Source organism: Megalops cyprinoides, chromosome 4 (genome assembly GCF_013368585.1).
Source record: "Megalops cyprinoides isolate fMegCyp1 chromosome 4, fMegCyp1.pri, whole genome shotgun sequence".
Taxonomy (NCBI): Eukaryota; Metazoa; Chordata; class Actinopteri; order Elopiformes; family Megalopidae; genus Megalops; species Megalops cyprinoides.
The window spans coordinates 24269609-24282616 of NC_050586.1; the positions used below are offsets into that span (position 1 = coordinate 24269609).

At 39.4% G+C, this 13008-nt stretch overlaps 1 protein-coding gene across 1 annotated transcript; it reads right to left on the reverse strand.

Moving 5' to 3' along the window:
- Positions 1 to 1196: 1196 nt before the first annotated feature.
- On the reverse strand, positions 1197 to 11662 carry LOC118776539 (acyl-CoA dehydrogenase family member 11-like). The gene is made up of 14 exons (XM_036526915.1): positions 11102 to 11662; positions 9364 to 9596; positions 9042 to 9141; positions 8640 to 8757; positions 8328 to 8470; positions 7459 to 7608; positions 7077 to 7171; positions 6649 to 6748; positions 5849 to 5989; positions 4452 to 4544; positions 3971 to 4078; positions 3542 to 3713; positions 3186 to 3252; positions 1197 to 1938 (listed from the first exon to the last, which is right to left on the reverse strand). Exons 1-14 carry the CDS (start codon positions 11360 to 11362, stop codon positions 1812 to 1814), a joined length of 1908 nt encoding a protein of 635 aa, XP_036382808.1. The 5' UTR covers positions 11363 to 11662; the 3' UTR covers positions 1197 to 1811.
- Positions 11663 to 13008: the final 1346 nt, after the last annotated feature.

Genomic DNA, 13008 nt, shown 5'->3' on the forward strand with positions numbered 1-13008 from the left:
CCAAGTTCATGTTTTGTCATTTGTCAACATTGCATATGCACAAATCTATGTGTAAACCATACTTTCAAAGTAACATTTGAAATTTTACATCTCACACGTTTACTTCAGACTGTGCATAAATTTACACACAGCTCCAACCATGCATACTCATGGTGTTAATGTGGGCAAAAATGTGCTATCCTGTCTTCTGTCTGCATTAGTAATGGCCTAGGCAGACACAAGTATTAGATGGCAAGACAAATAAGTGTGTGTTATATACAAATGAAAACACACACACACTGTGTGTGTGTGTGTTTTCATTTGATAGGAGGACATTAGCAATACACTTCCTTCTACGTTACTGCTCGGATAGCTAGAATAACAGCATACTTTGTACTCTCACTTCACTCTCTCACCTTCACAGACAGAGCAACCTTGCACATGTGCAAAGTTACTTAAAAGTAATTGTTACAATGGCACCATGTGGTAGAATAAGGAAACAGCACCCCAGCAAATCAGCAAGCAAGATACAACTTATCGTAAACAATTTCAGTGTCTACATATTATCTGTGTTGATTTGGATGAATTGCCATTTCCCTAGAGACAGATGTGTAATTATTGTCTTATCCTGCAAAAACATACTCTCACAATACTTGCCTGTATTAAGTGATCCAAAAAGTAATTTTTGTTTGGACTCAACCACTATGTTTCTGTTTCTGAATATTTTCTCTTCTTAGATTTCTTTGTTTGAACCATTATACCAAAATTTTGGGGCTAATCAAATGTCCATATGGCATTTAAAGGGATGTTTCTTTATCATAAATGGTTAATTGGGTTTTTTTTCCAAGGTACCCAGAAGTGAGAAAAACCATTAACAAAGAGTCATTAGGTTCTGGTAAACCTCTCTAGCACACATTGTAATTGAGATTGTGGTACCCTCAATGACAGGTAAGCTGTTATTTCCATCTTTGAGGGAGCACTCCACCTGACCAAAACTGGTCTCTCTCATTTCTTCATGAAATAACCAGGTTACTTGAAGAGTGTAACACTTCTGGCCAACACAAAGAAACACAAAAAAACAATTTATTTTAAAACTTCATAAAACACAGGCCTACGCAGGCTCCAGCCTAAGCACAGTCACAACTAAACCACCTGCTAAAAGTAACTCCAAAAAACTCCCAGAGCAGCAGCCACACACCCTTTTTAAAAGCTGCTGATTAAGGCAGGTGTGGCTTATTAACCATCTGGCATATTTTAGTCAATAACTGGCTCTTACACAGAGTTACAACTATAGCTATTTGGCATGAGGTTGTTAGAAATAGATCTGTTCTTGATAGATTTGAGTTGGTAATTTAGATAAGGATTTACCAGTAAACTATGAACAATTTAAAACACAATTAACATGTATTACTGTGGAACAATTATTTTCAGCAGTTTTTGGGGAGAGGTGGAGGTGATGGAGAATAATAACAAGGTGCAAACTCATGTCATTAAGTTATTGTGAGTTTTTATTTTAAAAAGTATGTACGCTCTGGTCTAAATTTCTTTTCCATCATAGGAAAAGAACCCCTACCTACACTTTATTCATATTCCTAGGACAAATGCATCAGTGGATCCTCAAACAGCCTAACTCAATTTCTGCCTGGTGATTCATAGATTTAAATCTCAATCTGTGGTAGTGTATTATTAAATCAAATGGCCACAGCAAGAACATGAAGTCAATGAACTTTCACAGATGATGGAAAAAAAGACATTTCCCTCACAACATGAATAATCATCAGTCAAAGGTAAGCTATCTGACCAATTCCACCACTGGTACTGGCTGAACCTGGTTATGCACTCTGAGGAACCAGTGGGCTCCCTTCATACACCAGTGCTGCATCTTTGTCTGGGGTTTCAAGGTTGTACCAACTGCTGACATCCTTGGTGAACACTGGGCACAAGTCCTGTTCACACCACCTGTAAAGCAATTCAGCCATACAGTAAGATTTTTCACACAGCACATGTGTACTGCTTTTTCCCTTGATCCAATATGAGATGACTGTAATGAATGCAGAACACTCTAGCTTACATTCCACCTAGCCTCTCCTTTTCTCAAGGCAGTTAACCATAAGGCAATGAAGCATCTTGTCAATCTTGAGGATAATGTGTTCACATAAGTGTAGCAACTCAGTAAGCAACAGAGCTTGCACTGCCTGTAGTTGAAGTTTTTTCATCGATCTTTGGACTTGCTTCCTGGCGTTGACATTTGGATACTGTGACTAGTTTCCTCTGAGATCCTTCTAAACACACCCTTTCAATACTACCAATGTAGCTAGTTGGCCAACATTTCTTTCAAAATTGATGAAAAACGAACAAATAAAATTTAGCATCAGTCTACACAGCACATAATGTGTAGATTTCCAATATTTTTTAAATGAATGAGCTTAGCACTACTCAACCATTCCCTTGTTCACCATTTATCCAGATAGTTGCTTAATTTTTTCTTTTGCTTGAAAAAACATTGTTCCTTTTGTAATATTACTTAGCTAGCAATTTTTTTTTGCCTCATAAAACAAACTGCAGTTGTCTGTCTCATAGCTAACTTGTCGTGTCAGCTAGTTAGCTACCTTTCACTTTCAGCTGAGTTAGAAAGTATGAAGAGTGAAACGATGAAAAAATGATGATGAAAAATGAACCAATCAAGAAAAACAAAGTATCCATGATTTGCTCCTGCTTTGACAAGATTCTAGTTAGCCAGCTAGATGTAACTTGTAACAGGAGGTCAGAGGTGGACACCCCGGCTTCAGAAAGTATAAGTTCTGCCACGTATTTGTTCTAGCCATTCACTAAACAAGGTGATTTCACTAATTAGCTCCTCTACCTGGCTGAAGAGTTGCTAATTAAATTCAGCTGGTCTAGTGCATGGGTGGAAGAAATACGTGGCAGGACTTTTACTTTTTGAAGCTGGGGTTTCCACCTCTGCAAGAGGTTAGCTCAGTCAGAGGTTCATAGAAACACATAGTAAAAATACAGTGGTACTTTCGTGCTTGACATTATTTAGTGCCTTGCTCCACAATAAAAATGTAATCAAATGCTGAAGCAACAAGCAAAGGAAGTAATCATATGTATTTCCTGCTATGCCTTTTGAAAGGACAGTAGGTGGTAAGAGATGGTCTACTCTTACTATGGTGAACATTATCCTGTCTTTAATTGGGGGAGCCTACCTTTGAGCCGCATAAATGTCTGCATGAGATGCCCCCTCCCATGCAGCATGATCTATTAGAAGGGCCCCTGTGGACAGACATGTTTTAAAAACATTATCAGAATAATATGTTACTCACATTTAAAGGATTCATACACAAACGAAAGTTCTCACTACATCCTCCCCATGGTTGTTGACATACTTCACATATTGACAGCTCAGCTGCAATAATATCAGATTTCAGCTAATTTGACTCAAAACATTTTTAAGACCACAAAATAATAACATCAATCTTCAAGCTATAACATATGAAAATCAAGTAATTGCCCTTAAATGAATAAAATGTGAGTGTTCAAAGGTATGAAACTGCAGCTGTACCTATGTAGATGCGTGCCAGGCTGTATGCCAGGTCTCGAGCTGCTAACTCCATGTAACTGGGGGGCCTGCGGACTGCAGCCTGCACAAACTGCCCCAGCCTGCAGAGGGCACTGTCTACAACAGTCACTGACGGAACAAGAGCCTGGTTTCCAGAGGCTGCCGTGAGCTTGGCCTAGACATCAAACAATGCCGTGCATTAATACTGGAGTTTGTCAACGTCTCACACATTCCTGTGCACATCTCTAAACACAACAGACTATTAGTACAGGCCACTATAACATCACATTGTAATTGATAATCACAACTTGTCTTCTTTAAGGACAAGAATCCACTTAAAAAACAATATATAGTGAAGTACAAAGAACTGTGTACACAGAAATGGACACTGAAGGAGATTTCATTCCGTTCCAGCTCCTTGCTCCCTTTTACCTTGACATCAGTGAAAAGCGCTTCCAGCGTCTGTCCACGGCTTTTAGCTAAACAGCGAAGCACATCCAGTGACAGGATGTTTGTGGTTCCTTCCCATATACTCAGCACCTGCAAGGCAATGGAAAGGGGCAGAAGGGAGGGGTTCATGCATGAATGGTCAAACCATTTTAAATGACCATGCTTGCCATGTGACAGCACACAATGCATGTATGAAGAAGCACGTATGAATGTATGTTACACACGCTCAAAAAACAATGACTGTTGGAGGCAGAAATGTTTCACTGATACCCCTCAAGAATTGTCAGCCAAGGTCAAAATGTGAATGGACAGAACTAAAAGCAGCAGCATTTCTCAGATGGGGTTTGGGGTTTAGACTCATCTATCCATTTGTCCTCCTGTGTATCACAAAGCTTGATGGTAGTTGTTTCAGCGACATCACACCCTTGCACAGACTGCTATTGTGCATCCGAAGAGAACATACCTGTGCATCCCGCAGCATTCTGGGTAACCCTGTATCCTCCATATAGCCCTGGCCCCCAAAACACTCAAGACCCTCTGACACTATGGCAACAGCCTAGGAGACATAGTCACGAACAATTATCAGAATGTACAGAGAGGACATGCAATTATTTTATATTCAATGCAAACAAATATCTATAAGCCCTTCCACTGTTGAGAAGAGACACTCACTGCTGCCTAATCCCTTACGTAATACTGTTGTGAGGACCCATAGATGAAGTATTGTCATTACTGTATAACCTTTTATTACAGATTATATGGAGATATGAGAGTCACAAGTTCATTCCATGAATGTTGTATCACTATAACAGATTGTTTTATGATAAGGGAACAATGTAATGCTCATGCACACCTGCCCCCACACACTGTAGCTATCACAAACCTACCCAGTACTATACCTCTAATTTCTAAACTTATTCCTAGATCTACTCACACATAATGGCCTCACAGAAATACATGTGTGTGTGTGTGTGTGTGTGTGTGTGTGTGTGTACTTGTTATCCCTCCTCAGTGGGTGGGGTAACCCATTTCCACAGCATACCCATTATCAAAGTCCAATCAAATAAATAAGGCCTCTGATTTATGTAATCCATCCACAGTGTACTTATATCCAAACCACATACTGGGATAGTAGGTATGCCATTCTCAAAGCTACATGTTGGTGGGGCACACCCCATACCTATACAACACTTACTGGGTTTCACCACACACAATTTGTATTTAATCTCAAAACGCTGCATGAAAAATGCTCAATCATGGACCAATTTTCCTTTCCTCCTTATTTTCTTCTTTTCCATATTAATACTCCTGCCACGTTAGGTCATGAAAAATTAAACTGAAGCTGAAACCTATCATAATGAATCCATGACCAGATGAATTAGTTAGATAGCATGCTAGCTTCCAAGCTAACTAACTCTATTTTCAGACAATTTAAGCACAAGCTAACTTATTAGGTAGTAAATTCTCCAGCGAGCTAAAGATAAAGAAAAAGAAACAGGGCCAAGACCAAGAACTTAGGAAAAATGTTTAGGATAACTTCTTTCAATGCCATTTTAATGGCAGACCTCAAAGCGTTTCTACTGACTTCTACCTTGTACTTGTAACTTGTTTTTTGTACACTTAAAAGATTTTTTGTTTTATTATTTAAAAGAGGAATTAATAAGAGACCATTCCATCAAAAATTTTGGTTATTACAAGATACCTGACCACAAGATACAACAGACGTTTCAAGACAATTATGTCAGACACATCACCATCAAGCCAAGACTCAGTTTGTGAGCTTGTACAGATGTTTGGAACTCATATGTAAGTTGTGGACACTGCATAACAAAACACATCAAATAACAGCTGTCTGTGTACCTGTTTCCCAGTGTAGAGCTTGGCTACAGGAGTGAGGAGGCGGAGCAGATGGAGGTCTATGTTAGAGGCCAAGCCAGTTTCCTCTCTGCCCAGGAGCTGACAGACCTTCATCAGCAGTAGGAAGGCACCACGGGTCTCCACCTAAAAGGAGATAGGCAATAGGTGTCATATGTGGGTAAAACCTCGCAGAACTCACAGAAAAGAGAAAAGCCATTTGATCATACCTTTAGCAGTAATGCTATGATATACACCTCTGTATCCTCTTCTGTGTTCTCTTAAGCTTTCTATCTAGCCACAAACGTATAATATAAGCCCATCACATGCATCTCTAAAAGGTAGGTATGCTATAATAACACATTTCTTCTATAATAGTTGAGTAATGCAATAGCAACTGAGCAGCATGGATATTGTCTACTTTTTCTGAGTTAGTTTTTTTTACACAAAATCCAGAGTTACAATGAGAGGAAAGCTCGAGAGTTAGAATAAGTCAGAGTGGTGAAGTAGATCTTTCTTATTTTAGGTGTTCTCACACAGTGAACCCATGAAAGGAAGATGATTTATGGATTTAAATTATGTGAGGTGCACTGTCTCACTCTATCGAATGCCGGTCCAAGGACCATCACCGCTGTTCATCATATGATGAGCAGCCACACAGCAGATGTCACAATACAGCTTATCACAGATTTCAGGATGAATATGAATGCACCAAGATGCAGGAATGTAAGATACTGGTTGGAGACTGGGAATCTTGGGAGCAGATTTCCAGAGACTTCCACCGCAGTCGCTTCAAAGGAATTCACCTCCATTCTAGCCATGGTTTGCACATGAAGGGGATGCTCCTTCAGGAACTTTCCAAAGACAAAGCGCTTTGTAGCATACTCCCGGGCCAGCTGAATGATTCTAACGATAAGCCAAAGACAAGAGATTACTTGTACCTGGTTAAAGCATGTATAACGCTAGAACATATATTGTACTGCAACGATTACATTGCCCCTATGAAAAAATATCCCAGAACCTGTGAAACCTGACATTGCAAATAGGAAACAGAATTATTGCTTTTTAAACAACCTCCACTAAAAATGGTAAATACTATGGATCACACACAAGAAATTATATGATATACACCATCATATCGCATATCGACTTTTGCAGTACTGTAACTTTATTGTGTTGGACACAGCACTTTGAATACTTGATATTACAAATATTCAAGAGACTACAGTCATACCTCCTCATAACAGCCACTGCAGCAACTGTGTTGTGGATGCGGGTGATTGTCAGCATGTTAGCAATAGAGGCCACACCCCTCCCCTCATCTGAGATCTAGGGTAACAGCATGGTACACGTACAGAACAAGGGAAAGAGAACAGTGGTCACTGAGGGTGAGAGCACAAGAACATAAGCTGGATTTCAATCTATGGTGCAAAGCTATTGTTGGACACTAACAGAGAAAGTAAATTAGAATAAAATCCAGGATATCTTTTTGTTACAAAAAGGTCAGTGCTTGTGCTGAGCCAGTAATTAAATCCTATGATCCTAATAAATCCTTCAAGATGTCATTCAACAGCGTCCATGATGGCTTGTTTGAGTTTGAACAGGAGAAGACTAACTCTGTGCGCTGGGAGGCCGTCTAACAGCAGCTCCGCAGTGGGCACCTGCCGGGTCCCCAACTTGTCCTTCAGCCGCTGGACCTCAATTCCATTCAGCCTCCCCTGCTGGTCTCGAATCTCTGCATAAAACAGAGACAGCCCTTTGCTGCCCTAAGAAAAGAGTTACAGAGGGGTTGTGTACAGCTCCACAGTGCTTAGTTTAGTTAATGTACACTTTGTCTGATGTACACTTCTTGTAAACAGAAATGCAAATGTGTGATGACAGATCAATGCAACTGAATGCAAACATGGATTGCAGTGCCATGTGGCGTGAAGAAAAACATCCATTAGTAGAACAATTAGTAACACCAGTAAAAAAGAGAATTTTACTGTTTAAACCAGACAAAAATAAAAGTGATAAATATATAGTCAAACAACTTCTGAACTGTATGTACCCCTTTAAGGGTAATTATAATATGTTGTTTTATGTAGAGAAGTGCTTCCACTTCATACAATATTTTTCATGTTTATATATACAGAATTAATTAATTGACTCCATATCTGTTTTAGTTATGAAAAAATCAAGGATTGCCTGTGCTCATATTATTACCTAACATGATTAAGCTGTCATCCTGGACTTATATATTTTATGCATATAAAGCTGTTGTCTGCACATTTTGATAGATGACATCAGTGAACGATGCAGTCTCTATCCATTTATGTACATTCGAAATCAAGCTTTACCACACACTTCACTAGAGAGTTCACCGAGATTTAGCTACATGCAGCTCAGTGGCTTGTGACACACAGGACATCTCAGTTTTACTCTGTACTCTGAGAATTAATGAGAATGACAACAAGGTGAAAATAAGAAGATGAGTAGATCAAACCTTTGTTGTGAGTCCATGTACATCCACCACCCTCCCCAGCGTGAGCGTCATGTCTGAATCCGTGGCAGAGGTGAACCACTTGAAGCCATGAAGTTTATAAGTGCCATCAGCCTGGGATAAGGCAAGAGTCTCTGTCCCACTAGCTGAAGAGAGGAAAGCCACTTACACCAGCCATAGCATAGAAAGTCATCATTGACCATGAAATAAACTGAAAATTCAAAAGAATAACTATATGTTGCTATAAAAATATTCAGAATACCTAAAAATAATGAAAGCAGATACTACACATACAGAGTGTGCTAATGACCCTACCAACATCTGATCCCCCCTTCCGCTCTGTCATCCATTGCCCCGAAGTCCAGAACTGCTGTGGATCCCGAGAAGTTAAACGTCTGTAAGCCTTCTCTACAGGCCATGTCACCCCTAAGGACTGCAATATAAAAGCTGGATATCAGAAGAGTGCAAAGGTGATGAGTCACTGTATCCACTATTGTAAATAACCTCAGGTCACGGCAGATAGAGTTTCTCATCAATTTTAATAATTCTGTTACATGGCATGAGGACAGAAAAGTTAAAAAGTTAAAATCACTTGATGTTAGTTAAGCAGTCAGGCACACATCTATACAAACATATCTCAACACTACAACCATGCAAACAGTATATGAAATGATGACACACTTGAGGCTAACCAATGAAAACAGTGTCATCACTGACCTCAATAACTTTAGCTGCCCCATCAGTCATTGCCAGTGGACAGGTATACAGTCCAGCGGAAGGGGAGTAGAGATACAGTTTGGACATTTGGTAAACTCGGCTATGGAAAACATGACCAAGACATTTTATCCAATTAGGAGTGCTTCTTCATGGTTAGGACTTTCACAAAATTATGCAATATAAAAACAATGCCAAAGGACACACTTATTTTCAACACAATGCACTTCATGTTAGAGGTTCTCATAAGGGATATTATATAAAATATTGATGAGGAAAGACTGGCTAAAAAATTGTCAGATTTTAGTGGCTGCAACTGCAGTACCTCCACTCGCCATATATTCTCTCATAACCAGCTGCCACAAGCCCTTCCTCGGCAGATATCTCCTTCATGCGTGCCCAGGCCGGGCAGGTGAGGATGTTGTCCACACGGCAGCCCCAAGCATCATAGTGTTGCAAGCGAGGAGGGTTCTCATCACATTGACGCCCCAGAGCATCAATCTCTCTTACAATCCTCTCTCCAAACTTGGCTAGATCTGCCCCAACGTTCCCCAGTGCCTGAAATTTCAAATGCAAAGACTGTAATCATGAAACATTTCAAAGTTATTATTAATAAATAATAAAGGTTTTTTAAAAGGTATAAAAGTGGAACTCATAAAATAAATTAAACAAAAAATCAATAAATCTGTACCTTTTGGAAATGATCTTCACTATTTTTCAGGCAAATGAGAATTTCAAAACAACCCGCATGACTACCCATATATTAAGCTAAGTTTAACCTATTTTTTAAAAATAGGTCATAAGTACCTTGTTTTGAAGGACACCAAAATATATTTGATACCATTATAAAGTATTCAAACACACCCCAAGCCCAACCCCCACCCCTCCGGTTTCTCAATTATCTTTTATAAGGCAAGTGTATTTGTTTGCATCATTAGTGCATGCAAAATAAAGCTGTCAATGTCTAGCCTTGATTCTAGGCTTTGCATTTGCCTTTGGAGTCTGTTGCTTGTGACTAACTAAGAAATGTCAATGCAAGTACAGCAGGCCATCATTCTGAAAAACAGAATACACTGATCAGAGATATAGCCAAAACATAAAACAATCAATGGTTTGGTACATCATTAAGAAGAAAGCAAGCACCAGTGACCTCAACAATGGCAAATGACCCAGCAGACCAAGTAAGGCCAGGTTAAAGTTTGCTAAATTGCACCTAAAGGAGCTGGCAGAATTCTGGCAGAGTTCTGTCTTACAGACAGATTAAATGAAGATTAACCTGTACTAGAATGATGGAAAGAGGATAATATGGAGAAAAAAAAGGAAGTACCAATGATCAAAAGCATACCACCTGATTTGTGATACATTGCGAAGGTAGTGTTATGGCTTAGGCATGTATAGCTGCCACTGGGAGAGGCTCACTTTCTTTGATGATGTGACTGCTGACGCAAGCAGCAGGATGAATTTTTAAGTGCATAAAAACATCATGTCTGCTCAGATACAACCAAATGCCCCCCCCAATCAATGGTTAACATTTGATTATGCAACAGGACAATGACCCACACACTTGGCAACGAGCCAGAGTTTTTCAGGGTCAAAAAGTGCAAAATTATTGACTGGCTAAGGCTATCTACTGATCTGAATCTAACTGACCTTGCATTTCAAATGCTAAACAAGACTTAAGGCAAAAATCCCCCGACACAAGAAGGAACTGAAAATGGCTTTACTACAGGCATGGCAGAGCATGACCTGAGAGGACAGGCAGTATCTGATGTTTATGGGCTGCAGAGTTCAGACATGCAAATACCGATCACCAAGTACTAAACATGTCAACTTTTTGAACTGTAATGTTAATCTGTTTTAATATTTCTACCATAAAATAGGGGGCTCCATGTAGAAAATGTGCTGTAATTTCTAAACTGTTCGTTCGATATGGGTGAAAATACACTCAAATTAAATCTGACAGTGTGAACCTCAGTCACAATCTTTCAAATCCAAACTGCTAGAGTACGGAGCGAAAACAACTGTCCAAATATCTCTGGAGTTCACTATGCACACAAACTGACCTGTGTTGGGAGGTGTCTACTGAGGTATTTTTGAAGTAAGGCGTCCTCAAGAAATGGGTTGTTGAGAACTGGTCTCTCCTGAAAAAAGGTACCAATGGAAGAACGCGAGAAGATCGGCTGTTCCACGGAATCTCCTAGCTCCTCAGGAGGCTCCGCTCGACCTTGGACATTACTGCTGGACAGAAAGCGACTGAGTCCACGAAATACTCTGCCTTTGACACCCGCTGCCAACCGTGGATAGATCAGTATATGCACTGCCATGGTAGACGATTCTGATAGCTTGACCTCTATATTAGTGAGCACTGTAAAGTTTGGAAGAAGAAACACCAGCACAGGAGAAAACGTTCAGTAATAAAATTAGTTGGGAGAGACTTTCTGCAAGCCAGCGAAGTTACCAGTGACCCGTGTATGTAACTTTCATATTTGAAATATGCGGATTCCTCATAGCTCACGTTAACTTGTTAATTACGGTGCATGCTCTAAACATCAACTTGTGATCAATAAAAAGTATGCCAAAGTTCGTCGATCTAGGACGCCTTAGCGTCAAACCAACAAACAACAATCAGCCAGCCAATCATTTTGCTAATATCAACGTCAAACTAGCAACTACCAGAAGTACTTCCGGATTACGATTATTGATAAATACGTCAAAATAAAAGCTCTCACTTACCGATGAAATATGATAATGTTTCAAATATTACGTTTTGTTGGCACGAAAAGCCTATTCGTCGAGTAGAACATACAATAACGATATATATGTGAAATCCTCGACATTTAGAGCTTTTTACGTCGATTCATATGTTTGGTACACATGCACTATTCAAAGTGTGACACCTACTGTATATTGGGTTGTAACAAAAAACAAAGTGTATTAATGAAACGGGTTCAGTAGCCTAATTTATGGGCCTTTTCTGACTTTGTGCTTTTATTGCTTACATTTACTTTGGTCAAAAAGCCCAGACTGGACGTTTTACTGCTTGTTAACCCAGTTAAAGGGTAAACATCATCTCCTGTCTAGTTAAAGCCAGATAGCTGTCATTTCCAGTGTCTGGATTGTGCTTTCCCCTTTTCTTGAGTTTGAGATGTTTTATCAGTAATGAAATTAACAGGAATCACCTGTCTTGACAAGAACTGTATAAGTGCATGCCCACATAAGCAAAAAGAAAATAGATTTTGCTGAAAAGGGTGGGCCGGAGCCATTTTAGCTACACCTAACAAAAAGGTGCCCCAACATTTTCGTTTCTGTGGTCACCAGTAAAATGATCATGTCAGTGTGACAATTTTTCTGGCTAACTTTGTGTAACTCAGTTTTTTTTTTTTAACTCAGTTATTTCAATGGGAAATATCAAGTGAGAATGTACCAAGTGATGTTATAGAGCAGCAACAGCTATTTAGCTAGCTAGAAACAATTGGCAACACAGCACATTTCAAGTGATTACTTTATCATCCTATCACATAACAGACGTAGGGGATTGAAACTGCTCAGTTATTAAGCTCAGTATTAAATGCTATACGTCAGATGTATAACAAAATGCTGCAAATTTTAAAATTGCTTTATTTTGACAACTGTAATGGTAAAAAAAAAAATCAATATTAACTTGCTAGCTATCTACACGTCCCACCTTGACAGATTCACAGCCTCGCTCACGACCACAGCACTAGCTGTACTAACCACTGCGCTGCATAACAGTGTGGCAACCCTCCGAGAGAAATACAGTACAACTGGTTCACCCAGTAATGTGTCACGCATCAGCCAGTAATACATGCACACCCCGTGACAGCTATTAATCCAAATGACACTTTTATGCCAAGAACACACAACACAAGGTAAATCACACCTTTTAATAAAACAGTTCTTTAACATTTTAAAAAATATTCTTTAAAAGAAACATTGCCACAGAATATTC